General features: G+C 34.1%; 2 protein-coding genes across 2 annotated transcripts; both read left to right on the plus strand.

Annotated features, from left to right (window-relative positions):
• Window positions 1-32: 32 nt before the first annotated feature.
• On the plus strand, window positions 33-368 carry LOC131163593 (photosystem II 5 kDa protein, chloroplastic-like). Its single transcript, XM_058120183.1, has one exon. The coding sequence runs from the start codon at window positions 33-35 to the stop codon at window positions 366-368; it is 336 nt and encodes a 111-aa protein (XP_057976166.1).
• Window positions 369-2,288: 1,920 nt separating this feature from the next.
• Window positions 2,289-8,168, plus strand: LOC131165020 (uncharacterized). Its single transcript, XM_058122633.1, has 3 exons — window positions 2,289-2,557; window positions 4,503-4,861; window positions 5,611-8,168. Exons 1-3 carry the CDS (start codon window positions 2,371-2,373, stop codon window positions 7,861-7,863), a joined length of 2,799 nt encoding a protein of 932 aa, XP_057978616.1. The 5' UTR covers window positions 2,289-2,370; the 3' UTR covers window positions 7,864-8,168.
• The last annotated feature ends 15,791 nt before the right edge of the window (window positions 8,169-23,959 follow it).

Below are 23,959 nucleotides of genomic sequence, written 5' to 3' on the forward strand. Positions count from 1 at the left end.
TTAATTAGCTAGCTGGTAGCTACCCTCTAGAAATGGCCTTGACAGCCTCCTTCCTGGGCGGCACCACCCCCCTCTCCGGCCACCGGTCTTCAGCGACAACGTCCCACCGGAGACCACTTGTCATCGCAAACACAGCCAGAGTAGGTGCAGAAAAAGAAGCAGTGAAGTCCTACTTGAGCTGTGAGAGCAAGGGAGAGGGCACCAGCAATGGGAGGAGGGACTTGGTGTTTGCAGCTGCAGCTGCCGCCATTTGCTCGGTGGCAGGAGCTGCGGTGGCGGAGGAGCTGAAACCGGGGAGCCCAGAAGCTCAGAAGATCTATGGGCCGGTGTGTGTTAGCATGCCCACGGCTAGGATCTGTCACAAGTGAGCTGGGGTCTGAGAGTTGATTGCTGTAGAATTGGCCTGGAGCAGTTGAAGTGTTCTGTTTCTTTGTGTATGTATGTTTGGTTTTCAATTGGAAAGTCTTTAATTTCATACTAATGTTGATGTTGATTTAATTGATGAAATGATGGTATATTTTGATTCATGTTAGCAACCTTGAATTTGGATAAAATATTATAAAAAAATATTTTATTTTTTTATTTGAGAGCATATAAATTTAAATTTGAGACCTAAAATTTAGATTTCAACCACAATTAAGATTTAATTTACGTAAATCAAATTTATTAATTAAGTTTCAACCGTTAATTATAGTTCGACAGTTCTAATAGCATTACATCATCTTTCATGTATTTATATTTAACGATTAATTATTAAAATGTAGTAATCGATGATCATGGTTTGCAATATCCCACATCATGAGAAAAAAATAAATAAACAAAGAAACAAAAGGTTCATTTCACAACTCCTACATTTTGAGAGATGAAATAGGTAATCTAATGAGAAAATTATAATTTATTTATAATTAATGTAAGTGATGAATTAATATTAATTTGAATTGGAACATTATACTGTGTAATTTGCTATGTTTATCCTATGAAATTACAAAAACTTAGAGTAAAATTTTTAACCATTTGATTAATTCGAATCTCATGATGCCTCCATCTGGTGAGAGGTACTACGATATCCATCACATACTTCTTTCTACTTCTACCCATGTTACTTAATTAAAAACATCTAACATAAATAATGAAAGTCTTAGACTTTAATCATTGAGAAGTTTAGTAAAAAGTAATTAAAACTATCTTATAAGATAGTAGTTGAACCTATCTTTTGATTAAAATGAGTAAATTACTCAGATAAATAATTGCAATAATGTGAATCTATCAATATCAGAAGTAATAAATATTCATACTCTCCCTCATTCATGAGTCTATGATTCTCGATCTATAACTATCCCTTGAGCGGGAATCATTTTTCTTTGGAAGCGGTTTAATTTTCTAATAATTGTTTAAGTGGGCATTACTATTGCATCTTACAAGTTAATATATTTAGGTGAACACTAACTTACCCAAAAGGTTAAACTATAATCTCTTGAACCCAACCATGTATATAAGCTACTCATTTTTCATTTAATTTTTCAATGTGGAACAACTCTCACAAGTAGGGATGAGCATAATTCAGTTTTAACCAAATTAACTGACCGACCAAATTCTATCAGTTCGATTCAGTTTTATAATTTAACAAATTCAATTATTTGATTTTCGGTTCGGTTATGGAGAAAGTAAATTTTGGTTAATCGATTTAACCGAATTAGGTAATTAATTAATAATTAAATAAAAATTATATAATTTAAGGTTCCGACAATTCCCTAAATACATAAAATTCCCAAATTATGTAATTAATTAATAATTAAATATAAATTAATAAGTTGAATTTTGAAAGCATACAAATTACACAATCATATTTTTTCCATAATTAATTATAATTTGATTCGAATAACCAAATTAATCGAAAATTTGGTTCCATCAGGTATGATTCATGTAATTTGGTCGATTCGGTCAGTTATAATGGAGAGTTAACTGAAAAAATTCGATTAATTCGATTAATTGACATAACCGACCGATGATTGCATATCCTTACAAGTGTATGTTACCTTCTAACCCAAATTCAAGAGAAAATTGATTGCATAAATAATAATAAAAAATCTCAATTAATCTTGTAATTAAATAATATAATAAAAGTGCATGAATCAATTTGAATAACTACAGCTTAATTCGAACTCAAGTAAAATAAAACACTTATTGATTCAGTCAAAATCAAAATCTGACTCATTCTTGACTCTTAAACGCGACTCTACTCGCTTAAATTATTTAACAGCATTCGTTCCATATTTGACGTCGTTTGCTCGTTCCGATCAAACAATAAAAAGGGAATTTTTGATTAAGCCAAAAAAGTGGAAGCAGAAGTGCTGCGAGAAAGCAAAATCAATGGAACCGGAAAACAACGCTGGCTACATCCCCCCTGCGACCAACTGGACTGTCGCCGGCGGCTCCCTCGAGAGCTCCGTCGTCGTCGAGACCTCAGCTTCTCCGATCGACGAGGCCGCCGTCGGCTCCTCTCGTCCCCTTTTCCTGCACTCTGCCGCATCGGATCCCTGCCCCTGCGAGATCACGAGTATGTTTCGGAACAACTCCTCTCCTAGATATTTAGTGTGTTTAGGAACAACTCCTCTCCTTGATATTCATTGCAGGTATTGTTCATGAAGGTTGAATTTTTTTTACCTGCTGTTTGGTTACTCGGAAACGAAAGCGGAAGAACTGAGATACAATCTGTCTGTTTATGAATGATGTGAACATACCATTCATACGTAAATAATTGATTGTTGTTTGTAATTGTGCCAAAGCTTGGGTTGAACGCTTGAGCCTAATAGCCAATATAGCAGTTGATAAGCGACACATTCAGAAAATTGTTATATTAAAAATTTCCCCTATAGTTCTAGTTTTCTGAAATTGTGAATTATTATTGTACCCCGTTTGGAATGCAAATAAAGATAGAATTCAATTAATTTGCTAATGAGTTCATGTGTATGGCTCTGCGTGTGTGCGTGTTAAACTGTAGAATTCAACTGAATTATCATGTGTTTATTTGGCAGCAAAAAAAAATTGCCTTTCAATATCTATTTTATAGAATGAATTTTCAAATCCTTTCAGTTTTGATCAGGTTTTATATTAGAGGACTTGATGCTATGATTTGTTGGTTAAGGCTTCAATTCAGTGATTTGTTATGCTTCCAAGCCAAGAAAATTGTACATTTGCTGATGAATTCTAAATATTTTTCCAAATTTATGTTTTTAATGAAGTTTTTATTGGAAATTCCATTTGTGAGAATTGTCATATATCATAAAATTGAGTGGAAAATGGGTAGCTTATATACATGGATAGGCCCAAGACCTAATAGATTAATTTTTTTATCGAGTTGGTGTTCACTCATATATATTAAATCCATGCAAAAAACTTCACAATTCTAACAAGTGATATCAGAGTGAATGGTTTATAACTCTGCATAAAAAAATTCATAAATTGTAAATCAAGTTGTAAGAGCAAAATTCTCCTAATGTACTAAAAGTTGGAGGATCAAGTGTGTGACCAAGGTCAATATATATCATCTCGGGCAGATAGATGGATTCGAATAGGGTTAGAAGTGGGAGGTAGGAATTGGTTTAAAGGCACATGGAATGCTATCTGAGGCACGTAAGATGTGGTGATAAAGTCCACTTAAGCAATTGTTGGAAAATTGAACTAGTTCCCACTCAAGGGAGAGATAAAAAGACTCACAAGTGAGGGGGAGTTGTTGGAAATTCCACTTGTGAGAGTTGTCCCACATTGGAAATTTGAGAGGAGGATGGTGACTTATATCATGGATGGGCCCAAGACCTAATAGCTTAAAATTTTGAGTCAAGTTAGTGCTCATTGATGTATATTAAGTTCATGCGAACACTCTTGATTCTAACAAGTAGCTTTTGCATGGGGTTTAGGATATGGTTTGTCTTACTTCATGGTTGTGTTGGATGGTCAAGTTTGCTAGAACCTACTTGGTGCTATGAGATAGTATTCGGAATGTTTAGGGTGATATTGTGCCATTTTATGGTCATGTGCATCAACTGGCTTGATGCTTGCCTTTTTGTTTTGGGTGTGTTTTTCTTGTCCTGTTGATCCTTTTCCCTCTTGCCAAAATCTCTCTGGAGTTCTGTTTTACAATGTCAAATTATGTGATTCTTTGAGCTATTGCAAATTAAAAACATTTGGAGTCTCAACCCATGTTATTTTTTGTTGTTCATGAAGTTATTGTGTTGTAGAATAATCTAAATGTTTTCAAAGCATATAATTAATTTCTGCCCAACTTATTTTGTCCACGGCATGTCTCCTCGGCCCCAACTCTATTTTTGGACTAACTGCTATAGGATAAAAAAATGTTACAATCTCAAACCTTTTGTCTTTTTTTTTTTTCCATTTTTTTACAAGATTATTTATGTTATCCTCCAAGTCGAAGGGGAAGAGATAAATCACCCCTATCCTTTCTCCATCTTCTTGTATGTGATCATTAAACTGTTGAACTGCAGTTAGTTTTCCACAAAAACATGAGATCCGGCAGATTTATGTTCGCAGCTCTGCTCGAGTCTTTGAGATATATTATGCAGCTGATCCACAAAGCAGCAATGAGTATCTCTGTACCGTCCGCTGCAGCATTGCTGCTAAAAATGAAGAATTGCTTCACACTGTTAATGGGGAAGAAGTAGTTTCTGAACAACTGAGGGAGCTAAATAAGCAATTAAATGATGAGAAAATCAAGACTGATAATGACAGCAGCAACAATGAGGATGAGTGGGTTCAAGTGAAAGTCCCTGATTCTCTGCCACTTGATGATGGAAACAGTTCTCTGCCAACAAAAATTGATACCAACCAGGAGAGAAACACACAGGTACATAGATCGACTTTTCATTCAACTCATTCTTGCAAAGCTTTTTCTCTGTTGTTTTCTTGATGGTTCTTTCTAAGATATTTTGCTTTCATTCGGCAGTCTTATTTTTGGATTATCTTTCTTTTTATTTTTTCCCTGATAATTTTTTTTTTCTGAAGGATATTTTTGCTTTCACTTAGCCACTGATACTGTATTTTGTTACATATGTTACTAGTTGCTTCCAAATGCACCCCCCTCCCTCCAAAAAAAAGAAAAAAGAAGAAGAAGCAAGAAAGAGAGGGGGGAGGGGGGTGTTTAAGAAAATTCCTTGGCTCCTGTCCCATCAGCAAAAGGAAAAGTGAATTGTCTTTGGGCGTCATTAGAATACTTAACTATTGTCGTTGCAAGTTTAGAAGATTAGACAATATGAAACGACAGCAATTGATCTACCTCATTTGACCAAATGTAGAGGAAAGAATGGGTTCAAGATTTCCTGTGGTGGCTCTTAGTGAGTCAGTGGTATTAGGTGACCTTTTGCATGCTAATTTGCTATCTGTTTTTATTCTGCTGGCTCTCATGCTAAGCAGCATTGTTCTTTAACAGCAGGTTAGAAATGATACAGGAAAAAAAAGGAGAAGAAATGATGTGTTATAATGCCAGGGAAATACAATGCATGTTAAAGCAGGGTTAGGATGGGGCTTATTTATACTAGGTGCATCATTGAGAAGTTTTCTTTATATCATTTTTTGCTGATTGAAGAAAATTTTCAGGTTCTTTTCGAGGCTACAGCAGAGATTAGTGATGCAAACCCATGCATATCCCTTACACTTCGGTTGCTTTCACTGCAGAATAAAGGATGTGTATATGTTGATGAAATTTATGTATTTGCTGATACTGTCGAATCATCTAATTTGGGAAGCCAGGGGGGTCCCATGGAAAACTCTACTGGAAATTCTCTTATTGCTATGCTTGTCCCCACCCTTTTGCAAATATCTAAAACAAGTGGAAACCGAATACAAGAGAAACAGGTTTCTGATAAAGGGGAGGAGCAGAAGTTTCAGGAGTTTGGCTTGGAAGCAACCGATTCAACAAATGCTGTAAAGGAAATTCAGCTGGAAGGAAGTGCCAGAATAACTGTTCAGCAGGAAATTAAGTTGCCAGAAGTGGGTGGGGTTTCCTTTGAAGAATCTCAGTTGCAGACCCCTTCTCAAGTTTCTGACGAGGAGAAAAAGCGCGAAGTTTTTGCTGTAGAAAATAATTTGCCATACATTCATCTTGAAAGAACTCTTGACCAACTTGTTTCTCGGGTGGGCAAGATCGAAGATATTTGTCTGAGGTTTGAAGAAAGCATGCTGAGGCCCATAAGCAGCATTGAAGCAAGGCTCCAGCGTGTGGAGCAACAACTGGAGGTACTCAGTAAGAAATCCCAGCATACTGAATCGCCCTCTTGTTCAAGATTTTCTGCTCCTGAATTCACGTGCACTGAATCGGATTCCAATTCCTTTTACAATGGTGGAGGGGTTCATCCGAGTTGTGGGGCCTTGGAATCAGATAAGCCAGATAATTCTCCTGAAAAATTATGTGACCCACCTGATGATATGTCTGTTTTGGTCAAGAGTAAAACTGATAATTTAGCCGTCTTACTTGATGATACGCCTGCTTTACTGAGTGCAATTCAATCACTCCCAACTCTTGTAGTTACTGCCCCAGAGTTTTCAAATGCTGATGATGAGATAGACAATGATGCATTGGAACTAGTGACAGATTCTATGAGAACCAACACAAAAAAGACTTTGTCAATTGACGATGCTTTAGCAAATGCACTTGCTGGATTTTTAACTTCGACTTCATTGCAGCCTTTGAATTATACTCCAATTTTAACAGTAAATGCTCCAGAGTTTTCAAGTGGAGATTATGGTAATGACAACATAATAGCTTCGCCTTTGAATTATACTCCAATTTTAACAGTAAATGCTCCAGAGTTTTCAAGTGGAGATTATGGTAATGACAACATAATAGCTTCGCCAAAAATTGAGTGTGATGTACCCCCTGAGCCTGCCATTCGTTTTGGTGAAATGGATGGAACAGAGTGCACAGAAGATTCAGTTTCGACCTCCTGTGGCATTTCTTTAGAGTCTCGAGAAAAATTTAAAACATTTTTGAAGGAAAATGACATAAAGGAAATTGGTGAAGTAGTTGACAGTCGAGGCTGCCAATGCTTTGATGGGGTAGTTAATTGTCGAGACATAGAAACTGTCAATGAACATGCTCAAGCTGAGCACGTTGTGGCAAAAACCAATAATAATCAAATGACAAAGGAAATCAACGCAGGAGAAGCTAGCAATGGAACAGGCAATTTCTTGGATTTTGATCTAATATATATTCCGGTCCATTTTCATGGAGATCAGACAGATGATAGCTCCCATGATACCCGGATTGGCACAGGTGCTGATTTAACTACAGAAACAAGTGCAGGAGAAGCCAGTAAAGGAGCAAGCAACTTTTTGGATTCTGATAACATGTACATTCCACTCCATTTTCTTGGAGATCGAACGGATGACAGCCCTCATGATGTGCAGGAAGGAACTGATGCAAGCTCTGATTCAACAGCTGCAGCAAATGAAGTCACAGAAGAAGAGTCTAACAAAGACACATTGCAGGAAGTTCTCAATCTTTCAAATTCTTTGTCCACTCTGGATTTTGAAATCCCAATCCTGGATGTGAATTTTACTTCACAGGAAAATTCCCATTTGAAGTTTTCACTAGAAGCCCTCTTAACTGACAGGCACGAATCCAATGCTGAAGCTTCTTGTGCAGAAGAAAGTGATACTGGTCTTACAATTGGTGAACAGTGTAAGTTAATTGTGGTGGAGGATGTGGAAGATCCTGCAACTGCCAATGATCCTTTTGCGCATTTGGGTTACTATGATGCGACAAATGTGCTTTTACACATGGAAGGTGATAATCAGCAGGATAATGATCCGAGCAGCAATCCAGAAATGTCCTCAGCAACTCTTATATGATAGCATCTGTTCATCACTTGAATGTTCATTTGTTTATCAAATTAAATTAGAAAAAAAAAAATGGATATTTGTGGCAATTGTTTTTTAGAAGATCCTGAATCTGTCCAAATTAGTCTTGTATCTTTCCTAAAATCGTTTCAAACTTAGTCTTACTTTGTCTCCTATGTTTTTTGGTACGACAAAATGCGATTTGAGTCTAGGTGTTGCAGTGTCATCAAAACCAGGATTTTGAGTTTGACACTGTAATTTTTGTAAAAATTGGTTGTAAACTTTGTATATATATATATAGAAGTTCGTATGCATCACATGATTATCCATTAAGGTCGTGTTAATTGTGTGTTTAATTGTTATTTATAAAACAATTTGCTGGCGTGTTTTTTACTATTATTTTTGTTTTTTATGGTTGAAAAACAAGTACATAGACAACATAAAGTCTTATTTGAAATGATTCATAAAAGCAACTTATCTAACTTATTATTTGGCAAAGTACTTATTTATTGGTAATTAAGGCATGGCCGAGTGAATAATTGCATTCTTGCATACATTATTTTTATAAGTTGTGGGGAAAGGAAACCTATGCCTCGAGCCCAACAATCATGTTCAAGTGATAGGAATGAGTAAGGAGAGTTCGACTTTTCCTCCAAGTGAGTGGTAGGAATGAGTGACAAGAGAGTTTGATTTCTAGGGAATGGAGAATAGGATTTGAAAATTTGTGAGTAAATTCATTTGCCTTTTTTTTTGGAAACATTGTATACATGCTTTCGATCCTTATAAATATCGTTACTCATAAAAAGTTATTTGAATTTGGTCAAAATGATCTTTTAGACCTGAACTTTGATGCAAATTTCATTTTTAGGATTTACAATACTTTAATTTTCATTTGAAAACTTGAAGCATTAGATTGTATTCTAAGAGGCTTGCCAACACTACTAACTATGAAGAATACAACAATAATTATTATGAGATTTTGATAAACTAAGAAGAATAATAAGAAGAAGGAGACGAGGATAGAGGCACAAAATGAGTTATTATGTGTAAGAAATGACAATAGTGATAGCAATTCAGCTCTCCATAGATCACAAAAATTTCATGTTTCTCTAATAAGATTTTATTTTGGTGAAAACTTAGAGATAACGAGGAAGAAAAAAGATAGAAAGAGTTGAGGAAAAGAATTTTGTGGGTTAAACTCTAGTAATTTTAGTGATTTCCCTTGATAGGAACAATGTAAGGACCTGAACTCGAATGGATTCCTAAATATAAATTTTCAGCGGAAGCAAATAAATCTAAATTATTTTATTACTAGAGCACTAATTGATCACATTACATCAATATCTTCAATATTAATAAAAAAGAAACATTTAAAACTTAACCATTTAATATTACATCAATGTTTATTTTAACAACTCTTTCTAATCTTCACCCATGCATTTGCTACTCCTGATTTCTTGTATGCTCTTCAAAGTTATCTGAAATGTAAAATGATGATTGGGGTGAAACGCTCAATAAGTAAATAAAATCATTATTAGTGTGTGGCCTAAATTAGCTTTCATAATATTATAATTTCGTAAAATAATATTGAAACTTCAAGACTGCATTTAAAATAAATGTAAATTTAAAATTTTCTATATAAACCTATAGCAGTAAAATTTTAATAACTATACACTGCAACTGTTAAATCGAATTTAGTTAACTTTAAAAATGTAACTATAATACTTAATTATATATATGTATACTTTTCCTTTAACGTTTCCTTGAGAGTATCATTTAGGCACAAATCATGGTCTTATTCACATAAACATTTACTTTTCCTTCAAATCATCAATAACTCTATATACGTAATTAAATATGTATATACATATTCTACAAAAACCATCCTTAGACCTATTAATCGTAAGTCATGTTTACCCCCATGATTGGATTGTGCGGTTCGAAGACTAGACTTAACTGGCTGGCCGGTCAAACTAAATCAACGTATATCATCATTAAGTGAAATTTTCCTTATTAAGTCTTGGTTCGGAACCAGGTGTGCATTCGGGAGAAATCCACTACCATATATAACCACTCTGTAAATGGTGTGGGTACACTTTGATCCGTTTAAGTTTTAGGTTACTGTACCGAGCATTTGTAATTTTCTATATCCTCTGAGTCATAAGGGGTTTTGAAAGCATCTTATTATATAATTTATACAATTAAAATAATATCATGAAAATCTCATTTTTACTTATATTTTCATGAAATACACAACGTAAAAATAAACTCATGCCACACGACTTTCGTATTAAAAATATTTTCATGAATAAAAATTAATGTTGTAAAATACCCGAGGGGTTTAGAACATTTCTTAACTAAAAAATAAACGCAAGTATATTAAAGATAAAATTGGTATTATTAAATATGCGTAAAAATAAATTCGAAAAAATTTTATTAAAAATAACTAACATAATAAAAAATTACTTACTCTTACTTAACCCCGTGAGACAGTCACAACGAATATCTCTGAAAATGAGATCGGAAAGAGTGGGTAAGTGAGAATTTTTAAATATAACAAAAATTCTCCCATAAAAATTCTCCCTCTACCACTAATTTTTTCACTCACTAAATTTTTTTTTCATTTGAAAAATTTTTATGAAAAATGAAGGTTGAGAGTTTCCTATTTATAGGAAAATTTTGAGAAAAAATGAAATTTATAAAAGTGTGGGGAGAGGGGTGAAATTATAATTTTTTTAAAATGAAAGAATGGGCATGGGTTGGGAGGTATGGGATGGGGATGGGGAGAGAGGGAGTAGGAGACATGGATGGGAAGGGGTTTTGTCTCCTTCAATTTTTATTTATTTATTTATTTATTATTTTTATTATTAAGTTATGTTTTAGTATTTATTATGAAAGAAAAATTAAGTTTGAATTTTAAAAACTCATGTGACTCCCACACAGTTTCGAGACCCAAGTGGGCCCCACATAACTCCAATAGTCCTCACCCGATTTTATGAAGTCGTATGCACTAAATGTGGAAATACTCACAAGGTGACTTAATGTATTATATAATAATTATATATATTTTATCATATGTTTCTATAATATATGTCAGTCGAAGATATTATTTCACTATGCATATTATTTGTGAAGAAGTATGAATGGTACAATGAGCATAGTAAGAGTCACTTATCGAAAAGATTGTTTTTTATGAAGGAAGAAGTCAATTCGAGTCCAAGACTCATGTGGCCCCGCATAGGATATTATTATTATTATTATTATTACTATTATTACGTTAGTCAAAACATTATTTTATGTATATGTACTTATTTACATGTACAAACAGTATCTACCCTATTTATCTTATGAAATTTCATTTTGACTAAATCGACCTCCAGGGAGCGACTGGGTCGCAATGGTTTCTAAGCATTCGCTAAGATAAGGTTTTTCTTAAACATCAAATATGGAATTAATGATCTAAACAGAGAAACACTTTCGTATTGATACTAACTAAATAACTATTATTATTATTATTATTATTATTATTATTATTATTATTATTATCATGTTCTACTCGTATATACATTTTTGGATTATCACAAACAAGATTTAGTGTTCATTGAACAAAAACAAAGCATATTTTTGGAATTGAAAATTTGAGTGTCTTATATAAATGACATGATTGTGAGTAGCATTGGTACTAAATTAAGAGATTAATTTTAAAATTTATAAAAATAAGAAAACATAATAGAAAGCTAAACTAAATATAAAAAAAAGTGAAAAGAAATAATTTACCATTATCTAAAATTAAAAAAAAAAATTAGAATCACTCGCATAGAGCACAGGTTCATAATTTTTATTGAATCAAATTTAAAAATATATTTAGAATAATGACTTATTGAGGTTTGGTAAAAAAAAACAAAAATCTCCCTTGAAATCCCAAAATTTTCATTAATTTTGCTCGAATTTCTAAAAGTGTCACATACCTTCCTTAGGTTTGCCGAAAAGAAACAAATTTTCCCTTCATTTTTTTTTTTTTTTTTTGCAAAATACAAGGAAAAGTTTTTATTTTAAACTTAAGAGAAATCCCTTAAATTCTTGAAACCTCAAGGGAGGCATCTAAAATTTTTGAACGCCAGGAAAGATCAGTATATTTTTACCTAACCTTAAGAAAAGTCAGTGTCTTTTGTCCTATAATGATTTTACTTGTTGACTATATTTTTAAACTTAGTTGCTCAAATTTTAGGATTTCAATAATCCTATTGCATGGGGAGGTTGAAAAATGGTTAACTTTTTTTTTAAGATGATTTTATTTTAAAAATTAAATTAATTAATTTGTTGAAATTTGTCTTTACAATGATTTAATGTATGGTGAATTTTAAATATTTAAATGTTCACATTTAAATTACTTAAAAATTAATGTAAGGTGGATTTTAAATGTTTATGTAGTAACCCAAAAAAAATATTAATTGTTAATTATTAATTAATTAAATATTATTAAACTGAATTAATTAAATAAATAATATAAAAAGATATATTTATATATATTTATTTATTTATTTATATATTTATTGACCTTATAGATCACACCCAGTTTTGATAATGACAAATACTTGTTGTATTTGACAGCTATCTAAGGATATGTGCAGGTATAAAATTGGCAAATTAAGATGATGGCACATGAAGTAAAACTTGAAAACCCTAAAGACAATATGTAACAACCTGATCCCGAGGGGCCTGGGATATTAACTTTTTACTACTAATTGACAGTAAAAGCAAAATAAACTCAATTTTTATTAAACCAGAGCGCTAATTATCCATATTATAATCATTTATTTCAAAAGAAGAAAAATTACACAAGAGTAAATATCCGACATCATACTAATATTTCTAAACAAATCTTTATTTTTCTATCCCCACCCGCATGCTTGTTAAGCCTGATTTCCAACATGTTCTTCAGAGTTATCTGAAATAAAAATATGATTGGAGTGAGACGACGCTCAGTAAGTAAATAAGATTATTATTAGTGTGTGACCAAAATGAGCTTTTTAAAAATTTTGTAAAACAATATTTAATACTATAACTTTAAAATTTCTTTTAAAATAAATATAAATTTAAAAATTTCTGCATAAAACTTTTGTCATCAATTACAACAGTAAAATTTTATGATTATATACCATAACTGTTAAATTAAACTTTTAACTTTAAAACTGTATAAACATTTAATGACAGACATACATATACTTTTCCTTATACGTTTTCCTTAGATCGTCATTTAAGCACCAAAATGATCATTTTCACTTAAACTTACACTTTTCCTTCAAATCATCAGTAACTTTGTACACGTAATTAAATATGTATAAACATATATTATAAAAACCACCCTTAGGCCTATTTGCCGTAAGTCATGTTTACCCCCATGACTGGGTTGTGCAGTCCGAAGACTGGACTTAGCTGGCTGGCCGGCCGACCAAACTAAATCAACGTACGTAAACTTTAAGTGAGATTTTTCTTATTAAGTCCTGGTCCGAAACCAGGTGTGCACTCAGGATAAATCCACTAACATAAATAACCACTCTGTAAACAGTGTGAGTGCACACTGATCCGTATAAACTTTAAACTGCGGTACCGAGCATCTATAACTTTGAACTTTCATTGCCATAAGGGGTTTTAAAATCATCTTATTATAATATATGTAATTTAAAATAATATCATAAAAATCTCATCTTTACTCATATTTTCAAAAAAAAAAAAATGCAACGTAGAAATAAACTCATGCCACACAATTTTTGTGTTAAAAATATATATAATTTTATTTTTGAATAGAAAAAAATGCTGAAAATTTACCCGAAGGGATTAGAACATTTCTTAACCCAAAAATAGATGCAAGTATATTAAAAATAAAACGGGTATAATTAAATATGCGTAAAAATAAACTCTTGGAAATTTTGTGGAACTAATGAACATAATTAAAATTAACTTATAAAATAAACTTGGGTATGAGTTTTAAATGAAAAAAAAAAAAAACTAACGTAATCAAACTTTACTTACCTTCTTCCTTACGAACACTGTAACTATCTCTAAGAAATGAGATCGGAAAGAGTGCGTGATTGAGAACTTACTCAAAAATTCTCTCTCCACCACAATTTCTTTCACTCACTAATTCTTCTCTTCCTTGAAAAATTGTTGTGAAAAATGAAGGTTGAGAGCTCCCTATTTATAGGAAAATTTTGGAGAAGAAATGAAATTTATAAAAGTGTGGGGAAATGAGTGAAATTATAATTTTTTTAAAATTAAAGAATGGGCAAGGGATGGGCAAGGTATGGGTTGAGTATGGGATGGGGATGGAAGCCATGTGGGAGTGCTTGCCACCATTCCCATTAAATAAATTTTTAATTAATCACTTACCTAATTAATTAGTCAATTAGTTAATTAATTATTTTATTATTTTATTATTTTTCTTAATCATTATTATCATTGTTTTTACTTTTAAACTATTTTTAGTATTTATTTATTTTATTATTTATTTTTTAACAAGAATTAAATTTGAATTTTGAAAACTCATGTGGTCCCCACATGGTCTTGTGGGCCCCACACAACTTCGAGACCCGAATGGATCTTTTGTAACTCGAATAACCCTCATATGATTTTATGCGTCCTACATAACTTTAAGACTCGTGTAAACCTTTACATGGCTTCGGGACTCATGTAAGCCCCACACAGTCTTGTGGGCCCCGCATAGAATACTTATATTATTTTTATTTTATCATATATTTCTATAAATTATATCAGTCAAAACATTATTTTATGTACTTATTTACGTATATAAACAGTGTCTTGTGGCTCTAGGACTCATGTGGACCCCACATATGATACCTATATTATTATCATCTTATTATGTATTTTTACAAATTATGTCTGTCAAAACACTATTTTATGTATATATACTTATTTACGTGTACAAATGGTGTCTATCCTGTTTATCCTATGAAATTCCATTTTGACCAGGCCGACCTACAGGGAGCGACTGAGCCGCAATGGTCTCTGAGCACTCGCTTAGATAAGGTCTTTCTTAGGCATCAAACATGGAATCAAGGATCCTACAGAAAAACACTTCTGTATTGTATTAAATCAATGACCATTTTTATTATTTTATTATTATTGTGCTTTAATCATATATATATTTTTGAGTCATCACACAATATTTGTATGGTACTTTAAATTCATTTTATGTAATGCGAGTTTGTAATAGTAATTAGGAGAAAAGGTCTGTAATAATTATTTGCATATCATGCATATAGTGTAACGACCTGCTATTTAACTTGAGTTTTTTTTTTTTTTTTTATATCATAACATTTACAATGCTCTAATACCAAACTGAATTAAACCCAATCATCAACCTAAGCAGCGAGAAGCAGAAATCAAATGAATATGATCATATGTAATTATATACAATACTAGAATGTTAGAAGTTTCTCAAAATATACATATATGACTATTTCCCACAATACCCTCAACTGGGTTAGGGCTATACAAAACTACTCCCAAAATACTCACTCTATTGCCAGGGCAGTACAGAAGCCCCTCCACCAGCGAGCCTGACCCGCTCGCCCAGCTGGATCACCTGAAAAATATGAATTTAATGGAATGAGACGACGCTCAGTAAGACGAAATATCCTATTGCTAGTGTGTGGCAAATGAGTTACAATATTATGAAAATATGTTTCTATATAATCGTGTATAACTGGATCTGTAAATAGAGTACAAGTAATAGAAACTACTAACATTTCCATGTTATTTAACATATCTGTATTTTAGGTTACTATTCCAAATTCTTCTAATGTACATAAGTATATTCTCTGTTTTTGTAAATCTGTATATACATAATAATAACTGAAAACTTCCCTGTGGATAACTGTATGTCATGATTTAACCCCTCATGACAAGGTTGTGTGGCCCGTAGGCGGGATCTGCCCTGATTAGCTGACCAGGGTAAACCACTATACTCTCTTAGTCAGATCTGCCACTCCTCAACCCATATCTGATGGGGAGCCTATCCACGTCTAGGCACAATCGACCTACTACCACGTATTATCTAAATAGGTGGTTGCACTCTAAATTGAATATCTGTAGCTATGCTACCATGCTCTGTTGTATGGTCCAACAGAGTTTGATACTATATAATATATTTCTATGTTCAACTATCTGATTTACCATGATTCTGAAATAACCATATTAACCATAACATTGAAATAAACTGTAACTATGTCAACTGTAATTTTGAACTGAACTATAATCTGTAAGTCATGGTACTGAAAATTGTATAATCATGGTACTGAAAACTATATAATCATGGTATTTTGTAATTACTATAAAACATATCCACTAGATGTATTATCTGTAAAACATACCCTGAAAATACTGTAAACATGCTTCCGTACTATATTTATATTTTTAAGCCACATAGTAAACTGTATAAAGTTTTGCTGTAAATAATAACCTGGTAAAAATATACATTTCATACTGAAAATCATTTTAGAACTATGTAGTATAGCATATTTACCTTACCTGATTTATGCTAAAATCCCCCTACTTCGACGGGTCCTACACTCGCAGGGTTCTCCACTCAACACCCTGAAAACCATATATCACAGAAGAAAATGTCACTATTTCTACATCTACAACATTTCCTACAATTTCTGGAAAGTCAAATTCCGAATAAAAGACCTTACCCTGGAATTGGGATGAATTCCAACTTTGTCCCGCCACCGATGATCCGCTCCACAGACTTGTAGAGAACTCCACCAGGAGCGTCGTGGTGGTCTCAGATCATCGATTCAGTGACTAACAAGGCTGAAATTGAGGAAAATTGTAGGGGAGGAAGAGAGGGTTTCTCGATTGAAATTTCTACGATTAAAATCAGTTTAGGGCTATTTATACTGCGGGATTCGTCGACAAGCCACGTCGTCTCGTCGACGAGTCCTATAGAAAGTTCATCGACGAACCTACACCCTCATCGACTAATTTCAAACTTCCAAAAATCCTCTCTCGATATCTTCTTGTTGACGAAACTTGCCTTTGTCGACGATACTCTCTTGTACCCTCGTCGACGAATCCCCTATATTTGTCAACAAGGCCACGAGAAAATCCCTTGGGTTATTATATTCAAAATGCAATGTTGTCGACGAACGCAGAATTCAACTGCCTCCTTCTATTACTGTTTCCATTTCTCTCCCTCTTTTTTATTTAAATACTATTATTCTTCAGGTCGTTACATATAGGTTAAATTGTAAGCTCAAAAAGACTTAGAATAGCCTTAGGACCCACATGCATGCATAAACATATGTGCTTATGTGAATAGGGTTAATGTATAAAGGGATTAGAATCGAAATGCATTAAAAATGTATGTTCGGTTAACCAAACCAGAATGTATAAGAACATTCGGTCGACCGAATGGGTCAGAGGTCAACGGTTTGACTATACTACGGTCGACCATACCTTACCAAGTTCATACAACTTGGTAGACCAAACTCCCACTGGGTCAACAATTTGACCCCTCGGTCAACTGACCAGGAATATATGGGCAACGCCCTGGTCGACCGAACCCCCACGTAGGAGATTCCAACCGCCTAGTTAACCGAACTTCATAGTTCAAAATAGACTGGTCGACCAAATTGCGCGGTTTTGGGAAAATCGCCTTTAAGACCCTTAGTACGGTCAATCGAACTCTCAGCTCAATTTTTCAGCGATCGATCGAACTCTGTCATTTGGTCAATTGAACCTTAAGTTCAGTCAATTGGTGCTCTTGGGTTGGACAATATTTTTACCAAGGTTAAAAGTTTTTAAACGTGCTTAAATTTACTAAATTATTTTAAAACAATCATAATCTATATGTCCTAAATGGTCATAATTTGGCCTTGGTCTATAAATATGAGTTCATTTGTAAGGATTAGCAAAAATCATTATAAAAAATCCTCTCTATTTCCAAAAGTTCATACTGCCCATTTTACTTCAAAACACTCTCAAATCTTCATTCCCTTGATATATCTTAGCTTGGTGAGAGTTCTATATTGGGTTATTGATTAGTATAGATTGGTCATACTCCTATTTGCTTGGCTTGATTGTTGATATTGATTTTAAGGGAGTTTAACAAAGTTTATCCCACGAATTTGAATATAGTAAATCTTGTGTTGGGATAAACTCATAGGCTTGAGGATCTTTGCATTGTCATTGTAAGATTCATATAGCTTTGATTTTGTTGTGCTAATTTTTTTCCAAGCTATAGTATTTTCAAACTACTCTTGTACTTATTTCATTAAAGGAAAATATTTTGAATTAGTTTGAATATTTGATTAGCATCTTTGAAACTCTGATTTGTTATTGAGATTTGATATAATTTGTTTCAAAAATATAGTTTGATTAGAACTCTCTTAAGCATACTTGTTATCATATCTTGTTGAGTGTTGCTTGCACGAAGATACACATCACTGAACTTACATTTACCTATAACATTGATGTGCATTGATTGATTGATATTGGTACAAATATACTTGTTGGAGAAGCACACACTTTGTGCACTGTTTGTATTGTGAAATCTGTTGTATTCCAGGCATGGCTTGAGAGGGCGGTAATCTAGCCCGATAAAAATTGGTTGTAAAGGTTGAGATCAGCTCTGTGTTAATTGACTTAATTGTAAAGGTTGAGGTCAGTCTTGTTCTAATTGACTTGTTTGTACTAGCTAAACCCTGATAACATTTCTTGTGTTGCATTTAATTTCCACACTTAAATTTACGCACTTGAATGTTGTCATTTTAGTTATGGCGAATCGTTCAAAAATACTTAGATTGCTTCAATTGCTTTACATTATTGCTCAGTTTGAATTCTGCTAAATTGGTTAATGGTTAGAAAGACCCTGGGTATTTATTCAGGTTGTCACATGTATTGTTTTTGAAATCGCATTATATGGTTTAAGAATCCTAATGCACCATAGTTAGGCATGGTACCGTAACCCCATTGTTGCTAATGTAGCCACACTTCTTTGATAGGGTGTTGGTGGCATAGTCGATTCTGCCATTGAAGTGTAGAGTTACCCCCTTGGAGTTCGGACTAGTTGGGTAGGCAAATCGTACTCATAGTTATAGATACAGTACAGTTACAGACATAGTTGATCTAGTCTGGTAGGCCAACCGTGGTTAGATCCAACTTTAAGGCCGCACAACCAGGATCATGTGGGGTTAATTTATGACATTACAATATTATCCATCCAGGGCAGTTCTTCTATACATATATGCACATTTACTTATGCAGAGATACTATTTTATTATACAAAGTATAAACAATGATGCATAATTTGAACAAAGCATGATTTGAGATACTTATTTTATACAGAGCATGATTTGAGATATTTATTTTATACAGAGTATGATTTGAGATCTTTATTTTATATAGAGTATGATTTAAGATATTTGTTTCATACAGAGAATGATCTGAGATACTAATTTATACAAAGTATGATTTAAGATACTTTTTTTTTTTTATCAGTAAATGGTAAATTGTATTGATCAAAATGGAATATGCACAGACATACCGAACATACAACGTATGGTGGCATTGTTCCCCATCCAACAAAACATCATCAATCTACGTTACATTAAAACCTGGGCATACCTAGGGGCACAAGGCCATTTCATGCACTACTCATCAGTCTAACATCAATAGAAAGGGGATAAAGTTATCCCTGTCAAATACACTAGAGGTCAAAAGTGTGTAAGTCAAACTTGTCAAATACAACTCTAAAAATGTGTCTTTGGATTACTTTAATCATCTCGTATAGGTTAATATTCTTTTTTTCAATCCTCATCTTGTTCCTAAAGTGCCATAGGAAGAAAATTGTAGTAAACAAACCAACCTTTTTCCCTACCGCACTTACGCCATTACCTTTCACCCCTTTATGTAGCCACTTCACTGCAGCTTTCATTGTAGACATGGCCCTTTGGATTCCCAACCATCTCCTAATAACATTCCATATATGTGAAGAGAACCTGCATTTAAAGAAAATATGATCAATAGTTTTAGTATCTTCTTTCCCCAACATATTTCATCACACGTGAGCAACTTCCCTATGATCCCCAACCACGATGAAAAAGAATGTTTGGGAGAACTACCACTCTTCCATACTTCTTTAACCCAGGGGACTTTGTCCCTCTTTAGTCTCCAGAAATCATAGCATTTCAAGGTATTGTTATGGTCCGAATCCCACCCCTTCAGAGTTCTTTCTACTACATCAACTTGGTCCCCACATTTCAGAAGTAGCTGGTTCTTTATTTCAATCATTTTTTTGAAAAAGGGGGGAGGGGGGAGTCATCATGCTTCGAGTTCATCCCCCAGATATTTGAGCCCTTCATATATAAATGATTAACCCATCTAGACCACAAGGAGTCTTTTTTGGTCTGTATGTTCCAAAAAGTTTTAGTAAGTAAAGTCTTGTTCCATGATTTGAGATTAAAGACCCCCAGCCCTCCTTCGGATTTTGGGAGAAAACTACCTTCCATGCTACTAATGGTTTCTTCCTCTCCCCCCCCCCCCCCCCAACAAGAAAGCCCTACAAAGTTAAACCACATGCTCAAGGACCTTGTATGGAATAGGAAAGATGGCAAGCCAAAAGCGCTCAATGCCCTGTATAACAGAATTAATCAATTCCAACCTTCCAACATAAGATAATGTATGGCTAGGCCAACACGTAAGCATATTTGCAATTCTGTTTATCATTGGGAGATAGTGATCCACATTAAGTCTAGATGCAGCAAGTGCTATGCCAAGGTATCGAAAAGGGAATACCCCTTCATTGAAACCAGTCATCTGTTTGATTCCCTCCATCTTATATTCTTTAATGCCTGCATGGTACAAGTTAGACTTAAGGCAATTAGCAGACATACCTGAGTATTATGAGAATCTTCCAAGACATTCCATTAACAGCTTAACAGACTGACAATCCCCTCTAGAGAAGAGGATTAAGTCATCTGCAAATGCCAAGTGTGTAACTCCCAAATTCTCACATTTTGGGTGGTAATTAAAGTTTGAATTTTACACCATATCCTTCAACAACCTTGATAAATATTCCAGACATATCATAAAGAGCAATGGGGATAAAGGGTCACCTTGTCTCAAGCCCTTATTTCCCTTTAAAAGACCATGGAAGCTTCCATTTAATGATAATGAGAAGGATGTAGTTGAAACACACTCCATGATCCAACTAATCATGGTTTTTGGAAAGTTTGAGTGTTGCAGCATCTCTCTTAAAAAGCTCCAAGAGACTGAGTCATAAACCTTCTTAAGGTCAATCTTAAGCATGCATCTTGGAGAAATTCTTTTCCTTGCATGCTTTCTCACCAGATCTTTAACTAGATAAATGTTCTTCACCATACTCCTCTGTTGTATGAAAGCAGATTGGGCAATGTTGATAATTCCTTCTAGGTATAGTTTAATATTCTGTGCTATGATTTTAGCAATCACCTTATACATTACATTACACCAAGAGATGGGTCTATAGTCTCCAACAGAAGTGAGATGATCATGTTTGGGAATCAAGGCTATGGCAGTATGGTTAACCTACTTAAGTAACTTCCCAGAAGTAAATAACTCCTTCACAACTTTAGAAAATTCACAACCCACTGTGCTCCAAGCTTTTTTAAAAAAATATGTAGAAAAACCATCAGGGCCTGGTGATTTGCTGTCCCCAATATTGAACAACGCCCTTTTAATTTCTTCATCTACTGTGGGAGCTATCATTCTTTCTTTTTGAGAATCAGTTAACCGGGGGTCCTTCCCAACAATTGATCTATCAACCCTAGCAATGATCACTTCCATACCCAGAAGCTGATGATAAAATCTCAGGAATTCCCCAACCACTTGAGACTGAGAGGTGGTTTGTTCACCATTGCTCTTGCAAATACCAGAAATATGATTTATGCTTACATGTATTCTCATAAGACCATGGAAGAATGATGCATTTCTATCACTTTCTTTCATGTATTTGAATTTGGCTACTTGGGATGTAAACATCCTATTAGCCTTAGCAAGTCTGGAAGCCATTACTTTTCTTGCACTCAATTCCATTTGTAAATTTGCATCTGTAGGGGAATTGTGAAGCCTCTGTTGTAGTTCGAACACTTCATCATTTGCCTTCTCAGCTCTGGAAGAAATGTGGGAAAAGTGAGCTGCATTCAAAGATCTAAGAGGTCTCTTTAAGGCCTGAATCTTTTTTACAAATTTGAACTGTCTGGTACCCTGAACACTAAACTTCCAACCCTCCTTTATCACATCTTGGAAATTGTGATGTAAGGTCCACATGTTGAAAAATTTGAATGGCTTCTTGATTCTTTCCTCTTCCTCACATATAGATACAATACCCACAAAATAATTAGATAAAATTCTGAGCAACTAAAACTCTGCATATGCTCTAAAACCTACCAAATTCCCAAATTGATTAACCATGATTCTATCCAATTTACACCAGAAGTTGCCATTTGATTAGGTCAAAAAACTCCTAGAGGATCTCAGGTTAGACAACCCTGTATCAAAGAAATATTCCCTATGTCTTTAGTTTCATAACTGGTATGTAATAACCCCAGGAAATTCTTCCAGGCCTCGTCGACGAACACAGGGGTTTCGTTGACAAGGGTTCTTCAAGATCTTGTCGACGAAGATTCGTCTCGTCGACGAGAAGAAACCAAAAGAGGATTTTTGGAAGTCTGAAATTCGTTGATGAGGGTGTAGGTTCATCGACAAACTTTCTACAGGACTCATCGATGAGGTGACGTGTCTCGTCGACGAATCCGACTCTATAAATAGCTGAAACTCAATTTTTTAACAAAATTTTCAGCATAGAAACCTTCTCTCTCTCTCTCTCTCTCTCTCTCTCTCTCTCTCTCTCTTTACGTTTCCATCCCCTTCTCTCTTCGATCCTGGTTCCATTTCTTACCGAATTGAAAATCTGAGGCCACCACGACTCTCTTGGTAGAGTTCTCTGCAAGTCTGCCGGAGTGGATCGTTGGAGAAGTTGGTTTAAAATTCATCCCAATCTCAGGATAAGGTATTTTATCCTGTTTTTACCTTTCCCACGGTTATAGGAAATGTAGTATGCAATGAAATACTGATATTTTGTTTTGGGGGATGTTGTTTTTAGGGTGTTGAGTGGGGAACCCTGCGGGTGTAAGGCCCGTACAGTAGGGGATTGTAGCAGGAATCAGATAAGGGAAATATGCTATGCTAGGCAAATTTAGTATGATTTCAGTATAAATTATATGTTTTTACCAAGTTATTATTTAGAGCAGGAATTTATACAGTTTATTAGTTATGTTTAAGATGTTTTAAATTACCATGTGGCATGAAAATATGGATACAATACAAAATCATGTTTTACAGTATTTACAAGAAAACATGTTTTGTGGTATTTTCAAGATTATGTTTTACAAAATATACAGATAGGGAATATGCTTTACAGTATACCATGATTATATAGTTTTATAGTACCATGACATACATATTTACAGTAATCTCATAAATACAGTTAATATAGTTACAATTTATTTCAGCGTCATAGTTAATATAGTTATTACATAATCATGGTAAAACAAATAGTTGTATATAGAAACGTATTATATAGTATCAGACCCTGATGGACCATTACAGACACAGTTTATAGAGCACGGTACCGCAGCTATATACAGTTTAGAGTGCAACCACATATTCAGATAATACGTGGTAGATAAGTCGATTGTGCCTATGTTGTGGACAAGCTCCCCATTGGATATGGGTTGAGGAGTGCCGATCTAACTGACGGAGTATAGTGATTTATCCTAGTAGGCCAGCTAATGATAGATCCCGCCTATGGGCCGCACAACCCTGTCATGAGGGGTTAAATCATAACATACAATTTTCCATCCAAGGAAGCTTTCGATTATTATTATGTATGTACAGTTTTAAAGAACCATGGAGTATACTTGTGTACAATAGAAGTAATATGAATAGAAACCTAGTAATACGAGTATGAAAGCAATATGGGTAAAGGGGGTGGATAATATAATCTTGTACCATATTTATAGATTCAGTTATGTATGCTTATATA

The sequence above is a fragment of the Malania oleifera genome, chromosome 9, assembly GCF_029873635.1.
Source record: "Malania oleifera isolate guangnan ecotype guangnan chromosome 9, ASM2987363v1, whole genome shotgun sequence".
NCBI classification, from domain to species: Eukaryota; Viridiplantae; Streptophyta; class Magnoliopsida; order Santalales; family Ximeniaceae; genus Malania; species Malania oleifera.

Bases quoted from the DNA above. Each gene is read 5' to 3' on its own strand.
- LOC131163593 (XM_058120183.1), top strand. From the start codon at position 33: ATGGCCTTGACAGCCTCCTTCCTGGGCGGCACCACCCCCCTCTCCGGC.
- LOC131165020 (XM_058122633.1), top strand. From the start codon at position 2,371: ATGGAACCGGAAAACAACGCTGGCTACATCCCCCCTGCGACCAACTGG. The intron at 2,558-4,502 runs GTATGTTTCGGA...GTTGAACTGCAG, and splicing joins CTGCCCCTGCGAGATCACGA to TTAGTTTTCCACAAAAACAT. The intron at 4,862-5,610 runs GTACATAGATCG...GAAAATTTTCAG, and splicing joins ACCAGGAGAGAAACACACAG to GTTCTTTTCGAGGCTACAGC.